This window comes from Brachyistius frenatus, unplaced genomic scaffold, assembly GCF_029030835.1.
Source record: "Brachyistius frenatus isolate BFR_SWC_R1_liver_20210118 unplaced genomic scaffold, ASM2903083v1 Contig_23, whole genome shotgun sequence".
NCBI lineage: Eukaryota > Metazoa > Chordata > Actinopteri > Embiotocidae > Brachyistius > Brachyistius frenatus.
This window is the reverse complement of record NW_027210622.1, coordinates 511188-539163: the sequence shown is the minus strand read 5'-3', so window position 1 is coordinate 539163 and position 27976 is coordinate 511188. Positions and strand designations below refer to the sequence as shown.

Sequence of the window (27976 nt, the reverse complement as noted above, 5' to 3'; positions counted from 1 at the left end):
AGAGAGCAGCCCGCCGCCGCCTGCTGCCGCCCGCCGCTGCCGCCGCCGCCGCTGCTGCTGCTGCTTTAACGTGGAGGGAAGGACGCGGAGAGGGACGCCAGCCGCTTTACACTGCGCGGCTCTATTGTTTGTTCGCAGAAATTTACAGCTCTGTCGACATATTTAGTGCATTTCAGCTCGTTTCCGGGCTGAAAGGGAGGGACGGTTTGTTTCTCCGGGAAGTCTCGAGGAGCGGAGTCGACGGTTGGAAGGTAACGGGCGGTTTACTACGTTGTAACGTTTCTCCCGCGAGCGGAATTGTTGAAGTGAAAACATCCTTTCTTCGTCCAGTGTTTTACCGCCGAGTGCCTCCAAATTTACTGTCGTGTGTCCAGAAGCCCACCCTCCTTCTTTCAGTGTCCCTTTTTTTTTTTTTTTTTTTTTTTTTTTTAAATGAAGCAAACCGCATTTGTTTTTTGTTTTTAATTCATACCGTTTCTTTGTGGCGTGAAGTGGCGATGGATGAGTAACGTTAGCATGGCACGGAACGGTTGGGCAGAGGTTTGTGTTTTTACTCCGATTTAAGACATTTTATTTGGGTGCACGGTGGTACGGCGCTCAGCTGGCACCATCCTCAATGATATCGCGTTCATTTTATTGACTGGCTTCGTGCGCTTCACACACACACACACACACACATCAAGCCGCCCAAACGCTCCCTGCTATTGTTCTGTGAGGCTCGACTGGGCCTTCTGCTACACCGGGGAGAGTTCAGCGTGTTTGTTTCTCGGAGACAAATGTTTTTTTTAATTTTTTTTTTTTTTTTTTTTTAATCAAAGCTCCACTTCAGGCTCGGAAAACCAAATAGAAAGTCTCAAAACAATGGTTCTCAAAGTGAGGACCGCCTAGGGGTCCTTGACAGATCCCCGCATGAGCAATCTGACAGCGTTAGACATGTTAATATTTTTTATCTTTTAAGATGGGCTGTTTTTAAAAAAGGATTTTGTATTTTTTTTTCCAGTTCATATCTAGACTTTTTTTTTTTTTGAGAGCGGTCGAAGTCACTTTACTAAAATGTTGGAATCATTTTTCCATAAGAAAGTTGTTTTGAAGTAGCATGCATCTTGTTTTTTTTATTTTATTTTTTTCTTGGCCGCTCATCTAAGTCTTGCGTCTCGTGTCTTTCCCACCAAGCTCTGTTTTTATACTTGCATCCCGACACATGGAGTGATCTCATTCACCACTTGGCAGAGCAGTATTTAAGGCAGACTATCAGACAGCACCGTCTGCAGATCTCAGTGATGCCGTTTATCGTCCTGCTTTTGGCTCCCGAGTCTACATTGCATAATCTCTGTGTTTCGGACTTGACTGGGTGTTGGTTGGCAGGATTTGGATGTAGGCTGTAGGACCAGGGACCATCTCGCTGGCTTCCAATCTGTGTTTGACACGTGGACCTTTACTGGACTGGGGCATGCGTTTCTCCCAAAGCCCAACTTGTCACCTGAGTGTGAAACCATGTGTGAATGAGCCTGGCACATGCCCCCGCAACATCCTCTTGCTTATGTCTGGCTAAGCTCCGAGGGCTCAGTGCAGGTCCTATCTCAATGGCTGAATCCTGTAAGATGTGCTTTCAGGTCTGAATTTGTCACAATGTCAAAGTCAGACCGATTTGAAAGGCTCCTCAGAAAGTAGCAGAGAATTGCAGTCTTTTTCCTGAATTTCAAGGACTCAACTGGTGTGTCATTTGTCGTTGCCGCTGTCCCAAAATCCCGTGTTCACTAGTTTCTAGTAATGGCACCATCAGGTATGGTTTGTTGAGGCAACCCTTTTCAGCAAATAAAGTATTATAATATTTTTGATTGCTAAAATGCTATTGTAAAGTATGTTTTTCTACATCATGGCATTACTTATGTTCAGGATCAACAAGAACACCCCAGAAGTTCTGATTTCTTCTTTTTTTTTTTTTGTTAGACCTTTTATGCGATTTTTAGACTATGACCCAGCTAGTATTGTTGGGTAAGAAGTATTGTTGCTGTCAGTCTCAAATCTAGTGCACTTGAAAATCTGCTGTATTTAATCATGTTTTAAAGCAGTTATGCCATTTTCTGTTGCAGAATTATGAAGCATTATCAAATGAAAATGATGTTTGCTTAGCAATTCTCATAAAATTAAAGGTTACTGTGGCTTTTATATTTTTAAAGAGAGCCCCGGGTGTCCAGGACCTCAACAAGAACATCAAAGGTTATTCAAACATCTTCATTTGAATAGTTTTCATCTCTTTGAGCAGGTGCAGTTTGTGTTCGGCCTTCGGGTTCTATGAAAGAACCACATTTTTGCCAGATCCATCCTGTGAAAAGGGACACAGCTGTGTTTTTTGTGCTGCACAGCTACTTCCCCTCTCCACACCTCTGTATCCTGTCCCTATTCCTACAGGTCACGGCTAAGTAAAAGAGGAGCTCAAAATAGTTCTCTCGTTTCATTGCATCCTATAACCTTACGAAAGCGGAAGGGATTGGATGAGGGGGTTTTAAAAGAGGAAAGTCCAAGCATTTTGCAGAAAGTTATTGTACCTTAAAATCTCTACTCTTCTCAACAGCACATTCACAAATTCAAGTTCATTGTACATCATTTCTCTTATTCCTCGTATGTACTTCTGCCTTGTGGATTTTAAAGCTTCATTTATGACTGAGGCTGTGGCACCTAATGACCTGACTACAGTTGTTGTTGTTGTTGTTTATTTAAGGCACGACTGTCTGTGAGAAATGCAGGTGGTTGACATTGCACCATGTGAGATCGTGTGACTGGCTGTTTAACATGAGGAAACAAGTCAACTCTGATGGTCTGTGACTGGGTGACGTACCTGTCCTGTGTTTGAAATACCTCTAGTTCTTTGAATGTATTTACTTGAATGACTTTTAGGCTCGTCAAGCCACCATTGCAGGTGTGAACAGCCTTTATCTGAGGTGTTGGGTCAATGAAAGTAGCTATCTACTGGCTCAAGTCCCAGCTTCACTTTGTTTGAATGGTGTGATATGCTGTGGGATTCGTACGCCTAATGGATGAGGATTTGTTCTGTTTATTCAGTTTAGCGTGGGATCCTTTAGATTAGTGAAACAGCTGTGAGAAGTTATGATGGTGGTTTTAGATGTTGGGGTCAAGGGTTCAAATCTCCTCTCCATCCTGATCGCACACTGTGAGAACAGAATGTACTTACCAATGACTTTATGCCTTATCAGCAATTATCCATCAACATTTCTGAGAGCCCAGAGCCTGCCTGTCCTTAGTCTGAACACCAACTCAAAAATCAGGGCCGCAGAATGGAAAGCACAACCCCTGCGCAGAACATTTGCATCTACTTGGGAGTCGGCTGATTTCAGTCCTGAACCAGCGTCAGCCTCGGTCCCACACCCATTGAAATTCAATCCGAACTCTCGCCTGCCCTACTGCATCTGTTTAGGAAGGAATTCAGGGCTGACATATATTTCATCATTGACCCTTAAAGTTTGCAGTGTGTCTCGTGTTGCTCTCTGCTTGTCAGCTGTGAGACGGTGCGGTGCTGTAACTCTCATCACTGTGGTCTGGAGGCTGGCACTCTCCTGCCCATTAGGATAAAGCAATGGACGCTGGCGCTGCATTTTTAGGCATTCGGTCTGTCTGGGACTGCGAAGCTGGGCTCAGTGCACTGTAATTATTGAAAGAGTTATTCAGCACTTTAAAAGTCTGTTTTTTCGCTCACTTTGGCCTTGAAGGCCAAACCAAAGATATATTTTACTGTGCCATGTTGTTGTAGACTACGTACGGACCAGTAGTTTGAAGAAAGAAAAAAAATCTATTATTCATGGGTGCGTGTTTCAGCGTTGTGAAGTGACATAATTGTAGATAATGGGAAAACATGCGAGCGTGGGTAAAAGCCAGTAGTGAAGTGGCTCTATTTGCTGTGTGTATCTGCTTTCTCTGCTGGGGCATTGTTGTGTGTTTCGATCTATTTAGTAATTGATCAAAGTGCACGGCAGCAGTACGGGGTGTGTGTTTGTTTTGGACAGGCTGGGCATATCCTGTTACCGTCCTCGGTCTCTTTATGAGAAACTCGGCCCTGTGTATTTATTAATGTGTGTGTTTTATGTGTGGTGTGGGGCGTGGCTGTTGGTTTGGGGCGGCTGTCAAAGAGGCACGTAGGCGAGGTGAGGGATCACTGTCCATCTCGCTTCGACTCACCCTGCCCAGTCACAGGCATGGTAACCGATCTCACCCGCAGGCTCGCCAGCATTATATTGACTATCTGCCCACTTGTCCGTAGCCAGTTGGCTGGTAAACAGAAGCGCAGCTATTGGCAGGCTTTGATATGGCAAAACAGCGCTGGCCTCTCTACAGCCAATTAACCTAAACAGAATTGCTTAGTGTTTTTTTGTTTTTATGTTGATTTTAAAGTTGCAGAAACTATCAAAGGATTATTTTTATTTTTTTTAACACAGTGATGATGTGAAAAGGAGGTACTGTTTCAAATTGTAATGTTTCAAGCCTGCACAGTCTTCTCCAACTTCCTCTGTCTGCTTTAGTTCGGTGTGGAAAGCAGCAAGTAATAAGGAAAAAGAAGAGGGGATATCAAGGATCAGGTCTTTGGCAGGAAACTGGTATGAGCCTCATGCTGCAGCACGCCTGGTTGAAAGTTTGTTGACTTTTTGTAAAAAAAAATTATTTAACGTAGGATAAGAGATTGGACACTACTTGGACTTTTAGTCTTTAAAGGGATGCTTCAATAAACGTAATAATCCAAACGACTATCATTGGCATGTCGACAAGTGGGGGAGAAAGCAAGTGCGCAAGAGCAACCGTGATGTGAAAGTGAAGCTTTACGTGTAACTGTATAATGCTACAATATGGACGTGTTATGAGGCTTCATATGGGAGCCTCTGCATTGTGTGGGTAAATACGTTGCTATGATACGCTTGAATGGTTTAATGTGTCTTCAGTACATCAACGCGATATGCATGTCTGCTGTATCAAAAAGGGCGTCATGCGTCCCTCTTTCACCTTCGGACGCCCGTTTGATGTCTCTGGGCGAAGTTGCTCATGCCAGCTGCTCCTCCGTCCTGTTGCACCAGTTAATCCCGTAAACACCCACCCACCCCCAACGGCACCCTGCCGGAGGGGGGCGCATAGTGTGCGGTGCAGACAATGGGGCTTGTCTGCCCACCCTCCCCCTGATAGCACCCTAATGGTGAACTCCGTTCTTACTCCCAAACACGGAAAGATTGCACGTGTTGTAATTTCTGGTGACTTTGTTTGTCCCTTCTTCCCTGCATGGTGACCACACCACCATGCTGCCTTGATTCGCTCCACCGTCGAACCTTTTCGTAACGACAGCGGGGCCTGGACATTTGCTTTTTGAAAGCCCTGCCAGTTTTAGAGCAGATTGTAGCCCACTTCTCCGCAGCCCCACTGCTCTGCCAGTAGCCGGGAGTCCGCCCCACTTCCACTCCCTCAAACTCACTTTGTCCACTTAACTTGTAGCCTCACTTCACCACCTGCTCCGTATGGCCTCATTGAGACGCTTACAGTCAATTAGCACATGTTGGTGTCCTGTATGGAATTGATTAGAATAAGCTTCACGCTTAAAATCCAGCCCAACCCCCTCTTCATGAAAGTGTTTTTTTTCTCTCTCTGCTATTAGCATTGACTGTGTTGTGTCACGGAGCACCCTAAATGTTGTTTTTCTTAATTGATTTCCTTTTTTTTTTTTTTTATTTTAATCTGTGCTGATTATGTAAAATAAAGTTTAAAGTAGGGAACAGGTTGCAATAGTGGAAATCTGGAGTTGAAGACTTCTTAATGTCTTTGGTCTCGATCGGCATTTGAAAGATACGTCCTCAACATGTTAGCATGTGATCTTTTTTTTTAACAAAATAGCTGCGTGTATGTGTAAACAAATTAGAATAAATATGCATATTATAGTAAAGAAACCAATTGAAGCACTTAAAGGGTTTTCCCAACATGGAAGATTGTCAAGCTGTAAATAAGGACTGTGTCAAGATGTTGTGTCTTATGCCTGTTTCCTAGCAGTACGCGGTTTGGATTTTGTGTATTTCATATTCAGTTTGTCTTGAGAAATTACTGCTCAGTAATGTGGGGATTTGGTTGTTTTTTTCCCTCAAAGATATTTGGGTCAATTTAATTTGCAGACGACATGTTGGCTTATTCCGGACAAGCACTTGTTCGTGCAAATGCAGTCTTGTGATGGAATATAGTGATGCGGTTCTTGTCAATACTTGCACACATTCTTGTTATTTGGACAGATGAACAGAAACCAACCAAGCTGCAAGATCACAGAGGGTTAATGTGGTTCTTTGTCTGCAGATAATGAGGTGCATGGAGTGCCATTCATCTCCTCGATAGTTTTTTAGTGAGGGGTGAGGAGCCCGTGTTGGCAGGGCTGCCCTCTACACACAAAGAGAGAAGGTCTATCCGCCGGCATCAAGAGACATGCCGGGGAAAGTGACAACGAACGGCTTTAATGGTGGCCAAGACAAAAATCACCAACAACAGGAACTCTGAAAATGCATCACTCTAAAGCTTTTGAAAGAGTTTGATGGCATTCTTGGCTTTTACACTTTTTTTTTTTAATACTTCTTTTGTCATTATGTTTTGTGGTTAAGTCACTAGAAGCTCTCGTTGGTTTATTATAGAATTTACAAATCAGATCTATTGATTGTGTGTGTGTGTGTGTGTGTGTGTGTGTGTGTGTGTGTGTGTGTGTGTGTGTGTGTGTGTGTGTGTGTGTGTGTGTGTGTGTGTGTTTTATTTGCCTTTGTCTCAGCCTGAATAACCTCCTCCACCCCCTCCCCCTCCCAGAGAGACTTCATCAGGCTGGAGAGGGAAAGTGTTCAGGTTGCGGTTTTGTGTGATGCATTTATCCACAAATGCAACATCCACTACAGGATGTTGACAACAGAAGTCGGAAATAGATCATTAATGATAGAGTTCCTTTTCGTTGGTATACACACCCTGAATTTTGTCACTCCTGTATTTGTAGAACAAAAACAAATGATCCACCAAAATGTTGGTGGGAAGCAGTTTTACATAATTGCTTGTTTTAATGGATTTTTCCATTTCAGAACAGCAAGCGTTTTCTTATTCATATGTTTGACTTATTTCTTTGAAATTCTTTATTAGACAGATCTACGTTGAGGTTACAATTGCATTGCTAGTTCTTAGTTTTGCATTTGTTTTTAACAACATCTACAATGGAAGACGTGGTTCTGGCAGTGAAACCCTGGTTCATGAAGGGATGAGCAGCAACTATGGGTCCCATCACGCATGCCATGCTTGCCCTTGTTACTTTTAATGCAGATACAAAGTGATGTAAGCTGTTTTTTGTGATTTGAGTGTTTGTGATATCGTGAAGGTCAGCGTATAATGCTCTGACAAAGCTGTCCTGAGGAACCGGCCCCTTAATTAGGAACACGCACAGTTAGAAAGAGAAGAGCAGTTGTGTAATCTTTTCATAAAAATGTCCGTACAGGATTTGTTTTAGTAAGACATTACGATGAGACTGAGAAAGAAGGCTCGTGTCTCCGTGTGTGTTGTAACCTTGAATCTAGTGATTAGTGGCTGTTTGAACACGTTGCTTTTCAAAGTCAGTGGGACACTACAGAAAGTCAATCATTAAATCGCAACACCGACAGACATCCTTCACTGACTTCCTATTTATTGCTTGTTTCCAACCTGGTGCAAGCTGTCTATACATCATTTTAGGATTTAATTATGTTAAATTGGTTAGCTGGGATGCAGGAGGGTATATCACAGTGACCTTTTAAACACAGACTGTTTTGTAATTCATTTTATTTTGCCCGCTATGTGGACTGAAAGCTAGATAACTTGATTACTATTTGCAAATACATTCAGCTAAACCAGGTCTGAAGTGGCTCCTCTACTTTTGAGCGTTTGCTGCCGTTTACGTCTCAAGCATCCTTCTCTCTCGCTTTGACCTCATTGTACAGGAGACTGACTTTATCAATCCAAACTGGAGAAGTCACTGGTTAGTTTTGATACACGGAAGGCCACCCTCACAGGAGAACTTATTTATTGATAAATGCCCCTTTTTCTTGGCCAAGACGCATTGTTTATGCGTTTTTGTTTTAGAGTGAGTGTCTTGGCATTTTGAGATTGACACAACTATTAAATAATAAATAATGTGCCCTCGTCAGCTGTGCGTGTTCACAAAAGCTTAAGCTCACATGCGCTCTCTCTCTCTCACTCACTCACTCTCTCTGTCTGTGTCTCTCTGTCACCTGGTATGTGTGTGATCTAAACACTCAGTGATCCAGCAGAAACGGCACTACTGCCTTGTATGGTCAGGAGAAGCAGCCATTTACACACTCAGCCTCCCATTTCTCAGGAGGCTGATCAATTTACCAACCTGGATTTGCTTTTAGGTTCTTGACTGCTGGCTGATTCTGTAACTTCTGCAGGTTGTTGTTGTTAGTGGTGATTATAGTGGAATTGAGTAAAAGCGAGCAGTTTTCTGCTTCCTCTCTGTTCAGGCTGAAGATTAAGCTGGAGGTTTGGAGAATCCCTTCCTTCCCCAATTGCTATCTAACCACTTGTTTTGCTCTTCAGTCCACTGCATGACTCAACCACCCTCTTCCGGCTGGCGCTTTCATTCTTGCCTCGCAGTTGCATGCACACAGGCGTCCACTCGCTTGCACTGAATACTGCCCGTGTTTCTCCCCGTCTTCTACATGCCTCGGCCTCAGACACGCACCAAAAGGGAAGTTAATGAACAAACGGACGTCTCATTTTAACGGGCCAAAGGAGTGGTTCTAGTGAGAATGTCTGTGGAATTTAAATAATGCAGGAGTGGCAGTTTTCACCGTGACATTTTTCTCTCTACGTGTTCTTTCCTCATTCACACTGTCCTCACCCACTGCTCCATCATCTGCCTCCACGCAGCATACTCTCATTTATTGGTCTCCCTCTGACCCATCCACTCCTCACTCGGTCACACATGATCACCCACAGCCAGCTGTCACAGAGTAGCTCCGGGGAGTCCAGAAGAACTCAGCAGGGCTGCGATGTGGATGGCTTGGATTGGACGTGCTCTCGGCACCGCTGCTGCTACAGGCATGCACTCATGACCAATAATGAAACTGAAGCAGATGCAGTTGACATGAATCTTAAAGTAAGAATCTCAAAGATGTCAGTTTTGGGTTCTTTAGCAGCGCCTCTGTCTCCAACTGCAGCTGGGTTTTATTGGGCGTGACTTTTCCGAAGGGCGAGATTGTTGCATTAGCTCTGTGTACATTTGTCAGATGGAACAACCACTGCTCAGTGACTGAAACCGCTTGAGTTTTCTCAGGAATGTCGCCAATGAGAGGGCTTTCATCAGGCTCGCGTGACTTAACAGATATTAATTTAAATAAAACTCTGAGAGATTATTACTTGAACTCAACATTAGACATGAAAATAGCCATTTAAATTACTTGCACTTGTAATGATCTTTCTCTCTTTTTTTGGGCTCGATCATTTTGATTCAGCTATTTGCAAAATGGTGGTAGACATTTTTTTTTGGTATTTTTTTTTTGCAATGCACTTAAATTATAAAGGCCACTGCCCAAAGTGACATCTGTAAATGGGTTCTTTTTTCTTTTCTTTTTTTCCCCCTCTCCCAGCCAGCAGTCCAAAATGCTCTCACGTCTGGCAAAGAAAAGCAGGAAATTCTCCAGATGGGACAAATGATTGTTTTCTTTTTTCTTCTTCTTTTTTTTAAGTACTTGAATAATTAATCAAGTATCAAAGCCAAGATTTGTTTTCTAACACACCGAAGAAAGAAATAGTCTTTTGAACTTTTGAAATGCGTTCCTAATTTACTTCTCTGACTTGTGCTTTCATTTATTTACATGTGAGACACGCAGTCAATCTGTTAAACGCCTGACGTGTTGTCGATTTGCCGTTTTTGTGTAGTTTCAGCCCGGTGATAACTGTTCGGGGTAAATGTACAGATGACATTAAGCTCAAGCATCAGTGCCAGCAGACCCCCCCCTCCTCCTCCTCCACCACCTCCTCCTCCAGCAGCAGTCTGCACAATGCATTCCAAACCCCTGCCATGCTTCAACACGGCTAAATCCCTCTCTGCTTGTATTAAACACGGTATTAAAAGTGACCCATTTTGTCAGACACCGCTTCTGGACGTGTAGAGGGCGAGACTAAGAGATGGGGTACGACGGGCGTAATCAAAATGGCTGTAGACAGATGTTAGGAGTGAGATTTAATGACCCGTACGGCCGTATTTCTCTTCAAGTGGAATGGAAATGCTATCGAGTGCTTTCTCTGTCGAGACCAACTCCCTTCAACAATGTTTCAAAGTAATGACTACAATTTTAAACGCACACTCTTCTACCGCTTTGGTTTAGCACATCTTGCTGCAGTTTTCTAGCCTTTTTTGGCCTTTTTGCCTTCTTCACAATACATTGTAATTTTCACCACTGTTATTAAAGTAATTGTGATATTATCTGTGTGGAGTTGGCTACTACGAAGGCACGTTGTGCTGTGAACATGATTTTGGACTCGAGTAAACTTGGGAGGGTTTTTTTTCTTTCTTTTTTTTATACAAATGTGGACTGACAGAACAGGAGCCAAATACTTTCTGGGGAGTTGTTCTTTTATTCTTTTGGTATTATTGTGCAGTCATTTTTCGGGTTCCCTGCTGGGTGTACAATTACAAATTGAGTGTTTTGATGTCAAGTGTGACATTTTCTAATGGATATGAAACTGAACACCAGGGCGCTGCAGAGCAGTTTGACTGTAATTTAGTAAAACGGCACTTATCGGTGCATGCCTGTCTGGATGAGATTTTAATGATCCATTCACTCCCCCCCCTCCTCTGTCCTACGTCGTAAGGTGTCAGCTGGTCAGATACGATGCTTTTACTTGCCCAGAAGGGGGTCGTCACATGAGGAACTGGGTTTCTCTGTATAATATTGTAAAGTCTTGCTGTAAGGACTTTAATGCGTTAAGTGCCATGAAATAACCTATGTTGTGATTTGGCGTTATATAAATAAAGTTGAATTGAATAATAGTGCTGTCTGCTAAACCTGTGGCATTAGTAGCTGCACTGGTAAAACTGTACCGTGTCATGCACATCAGTGCCAGTCAAACTTCCCTTTTCACTACTGTGCGCTGCACTTTACGTTTTGTTTTTTTTGTTTAGTTTTTTTTGCAGCTCCCTCCTGTTTGAGCAAAAACTTAAGGAGACACCCAGTTTTCTCAAAGAGCAAGTTTGAACTCCATATAAATGTTTTTAAATCAATATTTCAACACTGCAAGATTGAAGTGTGTAAGGACTGATGTGGAACTAGCTTTACTTCTTTACGGGCTCTTTTTCATTTGCCTAGTCTAACATCAGTGGCATTAAAAAAAAAAAGACTGGCTCGTTTTTTTTCTTCGTTTTTTTTCTTGATTGTTTTGCTCCCAAATACTAATGGATTCAGTACCTTCTGATTAATTGAATTAATTTTCAGCAGCATTCCAAGAGCGCTGCACATTTAGCTAATTGATCCAAATCTAAGGCTTTTTGGAAAGACGACATGCTGCTCTCCATGACTTGGCTTCTTTTTTGTGCCAGACTTGCAGCCAAAGGGACCCGAGGATAACAAGAAATACAATAGAAGCCAGCCAGAGTGAACGCAGTGAGGGAAACTGTCCCAGTTTGTAACATTCCCATTAATGACACAACGCGTAAGACTACATTTTTTGTATTAAGTGTGATTTAAACACTTGATGTGCAGGTATGGATGTTTGTGTGGAGTGTTTCATAAGTTCTGACAGAATTGGAAACAAATGGTCAATTCTTTTTCTTTTTTTTTAAGATTCATAAATTTCTGTTTTTGTCTGAAGTAACCCCCAGCACACTGATACCAAAAAGTTGAGACCTTTTTATAGTGGGAGCAGGATTTCAAAAACAACAAAAGTTTCCAATGTTACAGTGTCATTACCTCAGATGTTAATGTGTAACTGTAACTAAACTGTTCTGACCTTTGGACGAGAATGAGCATGGCTTCTCTAAAAAAACAAAACAAAAAATCTTTAACCCGAATATGTCAATTGGGAATAATACAGATTCTCTAAATAAGTTCATTTACCATCCTAAAGGCAAAGGTTCATGTACTCTAATGTTATTTTACACTGTGTGGCTTTTACAAATGTACTGAGTAGTGTCATGTCTCAATGTTCATTGAAACTTTTTTTTTTTTTTTTTGCTCTCAGCAGGTGTCTAACTCCTCAAAGCAGCTTTTCATTTCAAGAAGCATAGACTAAAGGTCCAAAACCTGAAGTCCACCATTTACAACAATGCTAAACATTTTGGTGATTCCCCAAACAGATTTAACATCACATCTAAATTACAACAATCACCACACAATGGCAGTCACCTTTTTACAACTTTTGAAAACTTTCCTTTTAAAAAAAACAACAACGGGTAGCGCATATTGGACACCAGACTTGCGTCATCAAGTTACTATTGTAGAAAAGCAGCTTTACTCTACTATTTAAAGCTTTGGCTGTTTCAGCATTTGCTCTTTATAATAGTGGGTCTTTGTCCTTTTCCTGTTCAACTTTAGTTCCTCTTTCCTGCATATCTTGTTTCAGGGATTTTCAGAGCTTTACTAACTAGATTCACAGGAGCAGATCTAATGGGAGAGGGGGATGTGACTCAGGAGTAAAGAGGAATACCTGGCTTTAGAAAAAAGGAGACAAGTATTCAGGAGGGGGGGTGGATAGAGAGCTGTGGTCCGAGTGGAGAAGGAATGGGGGACTGTGGGTGAAGAGGACGGTTGAGGGAGGAGAATATACATTTAATGGATCCGTTAACCGCTCTGTTCAGAGAAACCTGACCAAAGTGGTTATTGAGTTAAAGATCTGCATGACCCGACTGACACTTAACATCTTCCACATCTCGCTCTATGCTTTCTTTTTCTGCAGTTCTTTACCACAGATTCTTGTAATCCGCATTGACTTCAGATTTTCCGCTTCCAGCACAGCAAATCTTTTCAGCAATTATAGGGTGACGTAACGATTACCATCTGCATCTGCTCAAACCAGAGGAAGACGGTGGCCAACAAATCGGCCTTTTGGTGCTTATTTTCCACCTTCTCATCCTTTGGTGTCATGTCAGGAGATTGTGAAGCCTTTCTTGGCTTTCGGCAATCCCAAACCACAGCTTTTCCCTATTAAGTTTCAAGATGTTTGGAGTAATGTCAAAGTCAACGGTTTTGTTTTGTTTTAAATGTTTAAAATGTACAGATAAAACCACACACTCTGCCTTTATATTGTGGTATTTTAATAGTAATCTTTTTTTTTTTTTTTTTTTAGTTCATTTCCTTATGCTGCATTATTTTCACAGTGGAGGAGAGTGACTGGTTTTAGAGAGACGATTTGCTGGCATCTCGAGCTGCTCATTTCCTGTTGTTTCAAACTCCCCCCAAATTCCAATGAGGCCCCTTACCATAAATGGTGTTTCCTTTGGCAGAGAACTCGGTATTTTAGAAGACAGAAACTGTGAAGAAAGAGAAAATGAACATTGTTGTCAAAATGGAGCCTGGAGATTAATACGGGTTTTCCCTCGTTCTCCCTTGTTCACTTGTTCTCCCACAGGGCAATACAGTGCGAGAGGAACTGGCCACTTGAGACACGTGGAAGCCCCCAGAGTTAGTCAACAGCAGAGACATTGGCGGCAACACCTTTTTAGGAGGAGGGAATGAAACCGGATGGGGTTAACATGGAAACACCAGAGCCCACTGAAACTGCAGTAGAAGCAGAGCACTCCTCATCGCAGGACAACGTAACAGAGCAAGCGCCATCTCAACCAGCAAATGAAGCAGCAAATGATGCAGCACCTGCAACTGCTCCAAAGGCCAATGGCAAGCCAGCGGCAGCAGAGCCCAAAGTCAAATCAAAAGCTGTTGGAAGTAAAACACAGGCCACAGCAAAATCTGCAGGGGTTTCTGGATCCAGCTCACGGCCAGGTACTGCCTTGCAGCGCCAGGTGAATGATGTCAAATCCTCTAACAATGTGTCTGCAGCTGCAGGAAAGAAAATGACAACGGCAAAAGCAGCAGCAGCATCATCATCATCATCAGTAGGAGCTGTACCTAAAAGACCAGGTGGTGTAGCAGCAGGGTCCTCCATACCCAAGAACCAAAGTAGAGTGGCTGACAAGAAGCCTGTCGGACCTGCCAGGACTACCTCTGTTGCTGCTGCTACAGTAACAAATGGTACTAAACCAACAACAGCCAATGGCACTCCTAAGAGGAGACCAGCAACTGAGACTGTTAACGGAGCGAGACCCAAAACCACAGGTGAGTCTGAAGGACTTTAGTCAAATTAAATTAAATCATAATAAACTTCTCCAACTCCTTTAAAAAGCATTTCAGTTTTTTTTTTTGCTATAGTTGACAACCTATGCTTAAACTTTTTTTTGGTGTGTGATTTCATTGTCTTCTAATTTTTTGTTGTTTTGTAGGTGCTGCCAGCAGAACAGCGTCTTCCACTGCTCCAAAACCCAACACTTCAACCATAACTAAAGCTGTTGGTGCTGCTTCTTCCAAAACCACAAGGTATGGATGCCTATCACAAACTGGGAACAAGCGCTGAAGAGTTTACAGGCCTGATGGCGCCATATCAGACCATTTGAACAAAACGATGTGGTTGGGAAAACCCCTTTATTTTGCTTCTCGTTTTCTGAACTTGGTGATTACCCGTATAATCTGGATGAGAGGGTGACTTTGTTTATCTTGATGCTCTGAAAAGGAGCCGTTGGGATTGATGTCAATTATGGTCTTTGGGTCATTATTGAGTCAGATTTCACTTCAAGTGTGTGTCATGTTGACAGAAATAACCTCAGACAGAGGGCCTTTACAGAGCCAGTGATAGTGAAGAACTAGTGCTTTGTCTCAATCAGACCCCCTGGCAGAAACCAGACCCACCACCCCAGGGCAGAGAGTTGTTGACTTGGATCATAATCCCTCTCCTACTGGGCCGGTGGTTTGGATAGAAAGTGCTGTAGTTGGACCAAACTCTGTGAAAGTGCTGTTCTCCGATGACCCTTTTAATTTTTTTGTATTTCATAGCTGACCTGCTCATTTGCTGCCACTTTGACTGGAAAGTTAATTTAAAAAAAAGCAAATGTTTTATCATTTTAAAGGGAAATGGATGCTTGTATCATCTGTTCCCGAATATAATTTTCAACAGAGAGCCAAACATTAATGATTAATAATGTTTCATCCAACGTTTTTAAAATGATATGATTACAAGTTTTTAACTTGAATAAAGTGATCGTCATTTGTGTAAATGAAATGGTCTCTCTTTAAAGGTTATGGATAATCAGATCCATAATACACCGATCCAACATCTTTCCACAGGATGTAATGTTCTGCACTGAGAGGCTTGATTAGATTCTGTCTCCACTCGTCTTTCCTCTTAATGCTCTCTTATTAGATTAAGAAGTCATATATTACATCACCATCCTCTGAAGCAGCACAGACAGCAGCATGCGCTCATTGCTTTCTTTTTTGGCTATAAGCAAATGTTCTTGCTGTAAATGCCTAACCGTGTCCTCCCAGCACCCGTTTCTGTACCTTAAAGCCTAAAGCGCAGGACTTTTACATGTTTTTTTTTTTTTTTTTAATCATTTTGATACCATGGCTACATCAAAACTAATATATTTTTGTATTAAATCCCATAACTTTTGCTACCTTAATGCAGAAGTAAATCTCATCAGCATTGGTAATCCAATACAGCGTTTACTATACTTGCTGGACTTGAGCAGCATGCACATCCTCACACGAGAGAAGCTTGAACGAATGAGTGGGTGTAGTTTTGGTTCGATAAATGACTTCATCAGCTAATTCTACATGCCTTCATTTGACATTACTCCCTGTGTTTTTCAACCTAACGTAGACCGTGCAGGGTGACGGAGGTCATACAAGGTGACGACGGCTGCTCTGGATGTTCTGTACCGTGTGTTTTGTGTTGGTGGCAGGATGTGTACAAAGAGAAGCTCACCCTCTGAATTAATTAGAGGAGGCATCTCAAGCGGAGGAGTCTGATTACAGCGGCACGTCATCCTCGTTATTTCTTCCTGGCCGAGTCCCTGGCAAGTAACATCAGGCAATCAGCTCCCAACAGCAGAATAGCAGCAGGTGTCTGCCTCCTCTGACACATGATGGATGTTACATTTTGTGCCACCTGTGTGTGTGTGTGTGTGTGTGTGTGGGCGTGTGTGTGTGATGCTCGAGCCGGTAGCGTGTTGAATCCTTTGTGTAGCAACCGTGGCGGTGTCGTGCACTTCAGCCAGTGTTGCGGTTTGTGCTGGCCGAGTCGGTCGGTAACGGCAACAAACCTTTTCTTAGCTCAAGACAAGACGTGCATTATTCATGACCGCTGCTCCAGCTCTAACCTTCCATATCAACACATGCAACATTTGATCGTGTTAAAGCAGTTGGCAAACTACCCAATGAGATTATTTAGCCAACACAATAGCTGGGTCGCCTCTTGGTTGTAATTCCAGCCCTGCTGTATTGTTTATCATATTGCTGTGACAACAGCAGTCGCTGGTAGCCAAACTGTCACACAGGAACCCATAAACATTTTTAGTTTTTCCCTGGTAAATCTTTCATGTAGATCTGTTGGTGTAGTAGCACGCTGCCTGTGGCCAATAGAAAGGCAGCCCTCTTTCATGAAGTATTAACGTTCGCCCAAAGGGAGAAATGAAAACATATTGAATTTTCAGAGATTACTGTACTTTTACTGGAGCAGAGAGTTCATGACACTGAGGTTTGGTGATTGTGTTGGACTATGAACTCCTTGAAATGGGATTTGTGTAGAGGGAAGATGGAAATATGATTTGCTAAAAGGATATGATGGAGAGGCAGGAAATGCAAAATTTATGCCGAACACTCGCATTCTACACAGTTTAGGCAGGACTGTTTCAGTTGCGTGTTGATATTTAAGGGTTTCTAGGTTACCGTATGAAGGACAGCAGGATATCTGTCCCACTGGTAGTTGATATTGATGCCAAATGTTGTAAAATCTGGCACCTGCTTTGCTCTGCTCTCCTTCAGTGATGGGCCATGGTGTCCTTGCACTGACTGGGCAATCAGTCTTTGTCCACCCCGTCCCCTCTTTCAGTCTCCCTTCACTGCCCCCTTATCCCTTTTTCTGCCTTCTGTACATGTACAGTGTTTGGCATTTAGCCAAGATCTCCTAAAGCCCTCCTTAGAGCCTTCACATCCATCTGGCTTTCAAAGCCATTCATCATTTAGCTGCAAACACACTGTCAAATTCAGAATGCAGTTTTGCACCACGAGGACGGTGATTAAGGCGTCGTGTTACTGAACAGTCTGTAAGATGTTTAACATTCAGACTCGCACCATTGGGAATGAATGTACTTGCTGCTGGACAGTATGTTTAATGTCTACAGAATCTATCCTCATTATTAAAAAAAACAAACTCAATGGGCTTTAATGGAGAATCTGTCAAAATTACCCCAGAACGAGTACACTGGCCTTACAGGAACGGCTTTACTTTGCACCACCCACATTCTGGTCACTTTTATCATCTCCTGATTTGTTCTGTGTTGTTCCTTCGGAGATAAAACTATGTAATTTCTCCCCGACAGTTCTGGCACCGAGCAGGATTACAGTACTAACAGAAAAGGCCCACAGCATCTATCACGGTGACAGTGGGTGCTCAGGGCTTCGTAAGAGTCAACACTGTCTACCCGGCTTTTGCTAGGCAGCAACATTTCATCTAAGCTCTCCGCAGAGCTGATTCAGGCCTTCGCTCTTTATTGTCAAGGAGATAACTGAAGGCCCACACAAGCCTGAGGAATGTGCGCTCCTCTCAGGAAGAAGTAAATCAGATAGTTTTGGACAGCCTACAAGCCAAACAGGGCATTGTTAGGGTGCTCGATTTCCTTTTGTTGTGTCGGAGGGGGCCATTGAAGTGATGAGAGGAAGAAAAAAAAAAAAAAAGGGCACAGACAGAAGAATGTGAGCTTACTGGAACATGGCGCATGTTTACCTCCTGGCTCTCCTTTCTTTGTTTTTATTAAAACAGAATAATTTAATCTACAGAAGCTGGTGTGCCAAGAGAGTCTAGCTTCCCAGCTGTGATTTTTAGACAGAACGAGAGGGAAGCTGGAGTCATGGATGGATATCAGGGGAAGGTGTGGCTTCAACAAAGCCCCTCTGGCTCATGTTTACTCTTTCAGTTTTGGCAAAACAGATGTTACAGCTGCTTAGTCTGTTAATCCATGACTGTGGTGTTGCATCTGTCCTAAACACTTGTGAATATTGACTGAAAAGAAATGAAAGCCCATAAAAGTATCCGAGACTTGCTCCAGAGTCGGCCTTTGCCCTCAAGAAGACCTCGTCTTTGGTCATTGAAATCACATAGATGGCCGTTTAGTGCCTCTCATCTTCCTTTTGGACTGTGGTTCGTATCGATTTCAACCCTCTGTTGGCAGGAAATATAATCCATACTAATACACCAACAACAGAACCACCAGCCACCACCCACTGACAGTGTGTTGAGTGCAGGCATTAGTGAGTCTGTCTTCTGCTCTCCGTGCCGTCCCCCTGGATCAAATCTTTATAGGTTATGACTCATCATAAAACAATATAGGGAGGGGTTTGGGTTGTCTCGTCTATGAATGAACTTCCTTTACCCTCTATATACAATATCCATCACTAACTGGCCCTCATTTTCTCACTTTCAGCCAATTACAAAATATCGTAGCTGCGAGTCCGTGTCTGAAACAAATGGTCATTGTTATGGTTATTGTAATGTGGGAGCGGCATCCGTGTGCAGGCAAGTTATCCCACTGAAAGCCATCAAAGTCTTTGTGTCTTTGCCAGTTCATGTTTACATCAACAACCATATCAGCAGACCAACTCAAAAAGAAGACATTAATGCAGATTGGTGAAATTGTTGATGGGGGACCTGCACAGTTCCTGAAGGCAAGTCGATCTGTACCGTTAGAAACAGATGTCATACGAATTATTTCCAGCGCTGAGGTTTGGCATTGTTTTTACAAACCAGTGTTAAAGCATAGAATGGAGGACTAGTGTTGCCTCCGGCCGACGACTCGCTCATTTGACCGACTGACTTTGTTTGTAGGATAGCCGATGAAGAAGTGCATTACAGCACAGACTATGTCAAATTCTTGGAGCCTGACAAGGCAAAAGTACTGTGGAGATTTCACAAAGCCCAGTGTAGCACAGCACAAGCAACATTTCAGAATCGGGTCAAATGTGGCGGAAAATCTGCTGCATTGCAATGTTCTCGTAGTGCAGACAGACTTGCATCTTTTCAGGCTTTGGGCAGATGATGAAAGAACATTTATACGTGGAAGAACTGTTCAATTGGATTGTATTTTCGTCAAGCCCCAAGGAACGTGGCACACAGAAGCAAACACTTCTCATTTGAGGACATCCATTTTTAAATCAAACTTCATTATAATAGTTAAGACCAACTAGCTGCACTGTCAGGTCCTGATAACATCCGACTTGAGAGTCTTGACCTAAAATTCTGCAACTCGACTCAAGCAGGATAGTCGCGAAAAAGTAATGGTGTTTTTGGGCCTTGGTCCATTTTTGTGTAGCGTAAAGATTGGGCTGGGATAAGGTTTTGGTTTTGTTATTTATAAATGTGGTTTTTAAGAGTTTTCTCCTTTTCACTGATTGGTGTGTATCAAGTAAATTAACCTTCCAGACAGAGTGCAGCCCATGGTGGCATTAGTGGCACAAAAAAGAGCAAAGATTGACAGGTTAAAAGTCGGCTAACTTGCGTAATGTCGTGTGCTGTGTGTGTATATCCTGAGGGCAGATATATCGTGAAGGACTTTGCGCTATAGTTCTCTCCTATTGCCTTTTACAGGAGCAAAGCCTGGGGATAGGAATTTTTGGCTTGTTGCAGTGATTGAGTGGATTATTGCAGTGTCACACAAGAACTCCTCCAGACTGAGCAGGAGATTAGTACAGGATAGATTTAATGACTGTTTTCTCCCCGTACTCCCCCCTCCTCCCTCCTCCCGCCTGCCGTGAGTGTCCTTAGCTATGATCTCCTGTTCCCTCTTTTTTAAGCATATTCTTTAACTGTCCTTGATTTTTTTTTTTTTTTTTTTTTTTTTTTAATCCCTCTCTCTCTCTCTGTCTCACTCTGCTTGACTAGCTTCTCAAATATTCCTCCCCTGATCCCCTCCCATCTTTCTATTTCATGATAGTGGCTGAAGAATGAAAGAGTTCTTGGGTGACTATAGATAGAAGGTTATGTGTTAATGTGTTCCCATTGTTGAAATTGCTTTTGTGAGCAGGTCATTTGTTTACGCTTGTAAATGCATATAAAGGTGGCATCAGATTTCGTGTTTGGATTTTTGCCAGCAACAGTGAACGATCACAAAAATTAAGCTCCTTGGTTTTGGGTTTTTGTTTTTTTCTATATTGTCACTCGAACAACTCTTTTTGTCTCCAGGCCCGCCACAGCTCCCGCAACATCTCGACCTACATCCACCACATCCAGGACCCCAGCTCCAACCAAGCCCTCCACCACTGCAACAGCCAAAGCTGTTGCTTCCAGAGTCACCACAGCCCCATCTGCTGGCAGGACCACAGCAGCGCAGCCTCCTAAAACTACTGCTGCTGCTAAGAAAGGTGAGGGGGCGCTGTTCTTACCAGGAGATGCTAAAGCTGTTTCTAAGTTGGACGGCACAAACGCGCGTGACGACTTTTAGCTGGACGGCCTAAAATATCTGTAATGCATGTTGACTTTAGTCTTGGCAAGGTGTTATGATTGTCTTTAAAAAAAAAAAATGAATTTATGCAGTTCCCCTGATGTTGGCTGCTCTATGAATGACTGGAAACGTGTGTTTTTGTTTCCAGTCTATATTTGATAGTTCAACTTTACATCATTGTCTACAAAGAATTTTTAATAGAAAAAAATATGAGCTGATGCAATATTTTACCTGTAGGTAACATTGTGTGTTTTTTGGCCCAGATGTCAGTCGACCACCCTCTACTGCAGTGGCCAAGAAGCCAACAACAGCTCCAACATCAGCTGCTGCCAAAAACCCGGAACCCGCTAAACCAATGGGCACCGCAAAGCTCAACGCCGCTTCCAAGTGGTCAACAACAACGAAGGCGGCGGACGCCAAGGTGTCACAGTCCAAACCTCAACAGCCTGCAAAACCTGCTCTCGCAAAGAAACCTGTCGCTCCCGTGCGCTTCCCTGCGCTCAACAAACCGTTCGTTGGTCGAAGCCCGCCCGCCTCCCCTGCCAATAAACCTGCAAACAGTGGCACCTCCAAAACCAAACTTGCACCCAAACCCATCCAGACTGTCCGACCTTTTACTGCTACCAAGAAAACGAAAGTTTCAAATACTACCACACCTGCTGTAGAAACACGGGGTGGTGCCGCCGCCGCCACGCCAGTGGTAGCACTAGCAGCAACACAAGCAGAGGCCACAGCTGCCTTACTACGAGGATCATCTGCCTCGGCACCAGAGGAGGTCCCTACCCCAGTCTTGGCCCGGGACACCACACCAGTGGTGGCACCTCAAGAGGCCACTCAAAGCCATGAAGCAGCTCCTTCTCCTCCACAAAGCCCCGTCGGAACAACCTCGCCACGAACGTCTCCCCCCACGGAACGGTTAGAAAGCAGTCCTCCCCCGTTAACGGCACAGGAGCAGATCCCTTCCCCAGCTCGCCCTACGTTGTCACCCGTGGCCTTCCCTTCGGACACATCGAAGGAGACTCTTTACTTGTTAACGGATCAGACCCCTTCAACATCTACAGCCCCCTCGGCAGCAGCAACTGCAATTCCTCAGATGGACTCTCCCACCAATCTAAATGAGGAGGAAGATGAAGAGGAGAGGGAGGGAAGCCAGCTGGTTTCTGTGTCTGAAATGAGTGGAACCACACAACCCACAGAGGAGTCTCGTCCGGGGTCAGCTGGACCGGTGGGGGGGTCTGCTTGGAGAGCTAGTGGCGCCTTGCTCTCTGAGCTGGACTCCGAGGAAGTAAGCGGCAGCCAGCAGGGCGCATCTGAACTGAGTGCTCCTGGTGTCCTGGAGGGCACAGAGAGCATGGATGATCTGGGAGACGGCAGTCTTAAAGGAGCCATTGACATGGAGGGGGCCTCAGCAGGCTCACCTGACTTCGAGAAGGTTCCTGATATACCAGTGAATGACTTTGATGAGGACGAAGATGAGGATGAGGATGACTATGATCGGGTGTGTGACATGGACGTGGGCTCAGAGCGGGCAGACGAACCACAGAGACCCAGACATGACAATGACGTGGAGGAGGAGGAGGAGGAAGAGGAGGAGGACGATGATGACGTGGAAATGGCGAGTGAAGGGGTGACGGAGAGCGGGTTAGAAAGCTACGGGAATGCAGATGAAGATGACTTTGCCGAGGACGAACGGCTGGACAACTTGAATAGGGTGGCTCAGCCTCCTCCCCCACCTATGCTGCCCTCTGCTCCGGCTGCTCAGTGGGACCAACCAAACCCGTTTGCTGATCCCTGGGCAGAACCTCTTGAACCTCTACAGGTGGAAGGAGAGGCTGCAGCAAACCCTTTAGCAGACTCCTGGCAAGCAGACTCTGAGACCCCAACTCAGACCTCATCTCAAGCCTGGCTGGAAATGGGATCGGCTCCTTTTGTTCCTGAAACCCAAGAAGTTCCCTATCATTCGCCTGGCAGATGTGAGCCACAAAATCTCGAGGCCCAAATGTGCATCGATCAGTCCAGCCCGGCACCGATGCAGACCTCGGCCCCAGCTGTCCTCTCCGCCCCAGGAATGTCTCTGTCCAGCTTCGTGAGCAGTGAGACCAGCACACTTGAGGAACTGGGCGACTACAATCGTGACAGGAAACTCCAGTCTCAAGCTGCACAAGCCCCGATGCTTTCCCCACAGCCCGACCTAGACTACCAGGACCTGGGCATCCATCTGGAGAGAGAGGACAAGGAGGAGGAGGAGGCGGAGCCAGAGACCCTGCCTGCTGATGAAGTCCTGGGAGGCCCCGCAACTGCCCCCACTTCTAACCCCTCCTCATCCTCGGTAACGGAAGATGAAGCGAGCGACACCGAGGGAGAAGCTCAGCTGGACGATTCCTTGGAGACTCCAGCAGTCGGCCACGCAACCTTTGACGGCCAGTCTGCAGCTCCGCGCTGCCTGTCCACTGTGGAAGAGGGAGAGGAGGCGGATATGTTGGAGGCGGTGGGTGGCGCAGGTGGGGATGCAACTCCACCTTCAGCTACCTCGTTGGCATCTTACGGCTTTGACACCACGACCACAGCGTCAAACTCCAACGCCCAGTCCACAGGGGAGAGCTGCATCAAGAGCCCCGGCATCTTTTCCTTGGAGGAGCTGCCCGAAGAGGCCAAGGATCCCGGTTTGGCGCTGCAGCCCGTCACCCAGCCACGTTCCCCGGAGCAGCAGTACATCGAGTGTGGGAAGCGGGAAGCGGGTTCAGCTGAGCAAGTCGGGGAAGAGGCGGCGGAGTCAGAGGAAGCCCCCGATCCTTCGTTAACTCGTAGCACCTTGCAGCAACCAGAGGAAGACCCTGACAGCCACCAGTCTCCCTACTATTCCACTGTATGTGAAAAGAATGAGGACCCTTATGCAGGTAATGTATAGTTGTTCATCTACCTAACAGTTCAAGTAATGCCCCCCCCCCCTTAACTCGCCCCGGCCCCGTTCCAGCCTCCCCGCAGCATCGCAGTTGTAGCTCTCGCTGTCAGCGTTTGTCCTGAAATCTCTGGGGGTGGATGAAATCAAAGTTTAAAAAAAAAAGAAACAGAGAGCAAAAAAGGGAAGATATAACGAGGACAGCAGTGGCTCTTCCCTCAATATAACAATTCCATTATGAGTATATGGCTTCAATTCCTGTATGTGCAATAGCTATGTGTATTTACTCTGTGAGTGTGCCTGGGTTTTTGTTTCCGTTCCACAGAATCATGTGGTTGCCCTGAACTGGCATGGATGTCACTTGTCTGTTTACAGCTCTTTTAAAAGAAAAAAAAAAAAAAAAAAAAAAAAAAGGGAAAACCATAACAAAAGAAATGTGGAATGAATTGTTTAACATGTTTCCATGTGTATTTATCCTAGTACTTTTTACTGAACTTGGCTAAAAACTGAAATTTAGTTTTGATTGTATATTCATGTTGATTTCGCTCCCCTACTCTGCACAGGCAATTTTGCTTACCCTCAATCTTCTTGCACTTTAAATTGTACCTTTCTTTTGTTTATCCATCTTTTTGACTAATGAACCTTAAAACCTTAAATAAAGATTAGATTTTTTTTTTACCATGACGTGCTCTCTCATCGTACAGTTTTATTAAAACGGGCACTTGGGAGTGGAGTGCAAGGCAGTTTCACGATGGATGATTTGTCTTGCACACAAATCCACACGAACACAAAGGATTAAAATTTCATTTTTGCGAGACACAAACGCTTAACTTGGTTGTAACCCGGAAGGTTTCCAAGTCAAGTTACAGCCTTCCCATTTATATCTCGACACAATGAGCAGTGAACCTCGTGCCCAAACCTTCAAAGACTTCAACCGGCTTGTAAATCACATTGCGGGAATAAATCTGCCGCAAGCTGATCGTCCACTCCACCCGAGGATCGAATCCATCTCGAGCAGCAAAGAAGTCTCGACACCTCGTCGTCCGGCCTCGGGAAGGAAACGACTCTGCTCATTCCTCCACTACTGTAAAATCCCTCCAGTTCACTGTGGGTGTGTTTCTGTCTTAGCTCTTTTCTACTTACCTTTATTTTTATTTTTTTTGTAAGCATTCCTGCTGCGCTGTTTCACAGCACCTTATTAATGTTAACAGAGCTTATGCATGTCACTGTTGCACAATGAGTTTATTTCATCTCATCTCTTTGGAGTGGTGTGTTCGGGGTCAGCCAGTAGCTCGGCTCTAGGACTTCATGCACTTAGAATAATGTCTAGCTGTAGCTTGATTTCCCTCTAAAGCCGAGCTATTATTTAAGATCTGTTGAGATGCTGGATGTCTGTAAATGCATGGAGAGCTTTTGCATGCATCACTGGTTGACTAACTATAAACTCCATTCATGGGTGATGACTTTTTAAGCACGCAATAAGCTTTCCTGTGGTTGTTTTACGTCACGTCTCACTACAGTTGATGGCGATTGCATATACAGGAAGTTTGGCTGCTTTTCTTTGCACATACATTTTTTTTTTTTCTTTTCTCTTGTCATTTTTAAAAGATATTTAAAAAAAAACACAAAAAAAAGCACCTCAAGTATGCACTTTTGCTCTCTGCATAAATTTTCTCCGGCCCAGTCACCACCCCCAGTCACCTCAGCTCGGGTCACCATTTTGCCGTGTGTTCACTGTTTTTAAACTCTGTGGCTCCGCCACTGTGAATGCTTAACAGGCTGGTTCTGTCGCTGCGGCACAATTTGCAAACAATGCCCCGCTGTCTCTTTATTCAAAGTACAAAACTAATAATTGCTGGTCACTTTGGCGCTCTAGGCTCCTGGCAGATGTTTGGGCTCGGCTTCACAATGCTTCCACTATTCCTTCCTTCCTCAAGTACGAGCCTCCGTAGGCCGCCCTCTTTCCTTTTACACCCTTCTGCTTGTTCTCACACTGCACTGCTGTCACTGTCCCCGCTGCCTGTGACCTCTGTTGTATAACACCACGCTACTGTAATCTCCCTTCCCACTTCCTCTCACACACAGGCTTCACTGCACTGACGCACCCTCACCGCCGCGACCACTCGGCGTACCCCAGGACGTACTACGACATCGTCAAACCTATCGCCGCCGCCGCCGCCCCGCCCAAGCTGACCTGTGCCGACCTCCCGCCCAGGAGTGCCGGGCAGAAGGCGCTGAGCCCTCAGCTCCGCAGGCTGGAGCAACATCAGAGGCAGCTGCTGGAGCTGCAGCATCGCCGGGAGCAACAGAGCAGGCCGCTGGAGGAGGCGGCGCCGGAGAGGAAGAGGAGGGAGGAAGAGGAGCAGAGGAGGAAGAAAGAGGAAGCGGAGGAAGAAATAAAGAGGAACAAGGAGGAGGAGGCGGCGAGCGAGATGAAGATGAAGAAGCAAGCGGAGGCGAAAAAGAAGGAAGAGGAGCAAAAACGGAGGAAAGAGGAGGAGCTGAAGCAGAGGAGAGATCTGGAACTGCAACTGCAGCAGCAGCAAGAGGAGCTGAAGCAAAGACAGCAGATCATGCAGTGGCAGCAGGAGCTGCAAGAGTCGAAGAAAGGCCAGACGGTGGTGCTGTCCCCCTCCTCTGGCCTCTGCACCATCTACGAAGCCCTGGAGAACAGTGAAGAGGAGGCTGAAGATGAGGAAGAGGAAATCGATGAGCTGAACCCCGTTAAAGGGAAGAGGGAGCCTAAACGCAACACATCGCGCCAAGAGAAGGGCGACCGCTCTGAAAGGGTGACGTCCGACCAAGGCAAACATCGAGACTCCTCACCATCTGCCAGCCCCCCTCCTCTTCCGGACTCCCTCCAGTCATCCAGCGACCCCTCCCACGGCGGAGACGGCTCCTCCCCCCGCCCTCCCGAGTCTCCGGAGCGACCGCCGCCCCTGGACCTGGACTGGGGGAAGAAAGTGGACATAGTCCAGCAGCTGATCAATCAGACCCTGATGCTGAACGGAGACGGCTGCTCCTCCCTGCTGCTGCTTCCGGGAGGCGCAGGAGGCACGCTGAGCCCCCTGGAGAGCAGCCTGTGGCCCAGCTTACTGCCTCCACTCACCCCTCCCTCTGCCACCGTCACCTCTGTGAGCAGTTTCTCCCCAGAGGCCACTGGCAGCTCCCCACAGGGGGAGTGGACCGTGGTGGAGCTGGAGACGCACCACTGAGGAGGCGCGTGCGTGCGCATGTGTGTGTAGATCTCTCACACACACACACACACACACACACTTCAAATGTACTGCAGATGTTGCAGTTAAACTTTAACAATAGTCACACAGGGGAGAAGACATGAGTGCTGTCTAAGTATGCAAACACACACAGAAGGTTGATGTATACATGAATGCAGAGCAGCACTCTTTACTTTGACTATAGACACACTTGATACAAATCACATTGTAGGAACAGGTGTATAAGCGTTTAGGCTGGCTAATGAGTGGAACAAATGGCAATAACCAGGGGAGATGAATATCACAATATCTGTTAAGAAACATAAACTAGATTATTTCACTTGATGTTGATCACGTTGCACCAAATGGTAAAGGGTCATTTTACACTGTATTATAGCTCCCAGTATGTTTTAAAAAAAAAAGTTTCTTTTTTAAAGTACACCAAGCTTCACATTAAATGATATTGCTTTGCCAGCCGAGAAAGACCCATAAACGTGGTGCTGTAGCTCAATGGTTCCCAACCAACAAGGGAGAGGTTGCAACGGGAGTAGAAAAATATATTTATTTCTGCTACACATTGTTTATTTTTATTATTCTTTTATCTTTTTTTTCCCCCCCTTTTTAACCTGATCAAATCTGCTCATTTAGGGCTTTAACGAGTTTCCAGATGCAGAAATCTGACTAATCACGGTCTTTGGTTGAACTGCTCGCATCCTGTAGATGCATTCAAACCGACAGACGGTCACAAATAGAGACGTAGATTTGTTTTAAGGGGGTTTTGAGTGCGGAAGGTCGGGAACCACTGCCATGGATTCGCTGGAGACGTACTGGGATATGTTCCTGTGGAAATAAGCACAAACGAGGCAGATACTAACGCTTGGTGGTGCTACACTTAAATTGTTGTCCGTTTCTCTAAGCTCATAGGCAGTTCATTAATGAAGAGAGAAAAAAATTAATCACCCTGAATTCAGACTCTCGGGCAGTGCAGTGTTTATTTTGTCGTAATAGTAAGATCTGCAAGTGACCCGACCCCCGAAAGAACAGAACAGAACCTCGGTGCCCCCCCCACACACACACACCCCCCGATGTTGTAGCTGC

At 44.9% G+C, this 27976-nt stretch overlaps 1 protein-coding gene across 1 annotated transcript; it reads left to right on the top strand.

The window, feature by feature from the left end:
• The first annotated feature begins 62 nt into the window (after positions 1-62).
• Positions 63-27490, top strand: prr36a (proline rich 36a). The gene is made up of 6 exons (XM_069697190.1): positions 63-251; positions 13627-14330; positions 14495-14588; positions 20506-20684; positions 21028-23661; positions 25749-27490. Exons 2-6 carry the CDS (start codon positions 13730-13732, stop codon positions 26876-26878), a joined length of 4638 nt encoding a protein of 1545 aa, XP_069553291.1. The 5' UTR covers positions 63-251; positions 13627-13729; the 3' UTR covers positions 26879-27490.
• Positions 27491-27976: the final 486 nt, after the last annotated feature.

Bases quoted from the DNA above. Each gene is read 5' to 3' on its own strand.
- prr36a (XM_069697190.1), top strand. From the start codon at position 13,730: ATGAAACCGGATGGGGTTAACATGGAAACACCAGAGCCCACTGAAACT. The intron at 14,589-20,505 runs GTATGGATGCCT...TTTTGTCTCCAG, and splicing joins GCTTCTTCCAAAACCACAAG to GCCCGCCACAGCTCCCGCAA. The intron at 20,685-21,027 runs GTGAGGGGGCGC...TTTTTGGCCCAG, and splicing joins TACTGCTGCTGCTAAGAAAG to ATGTCAGTCGACCACCCTCT.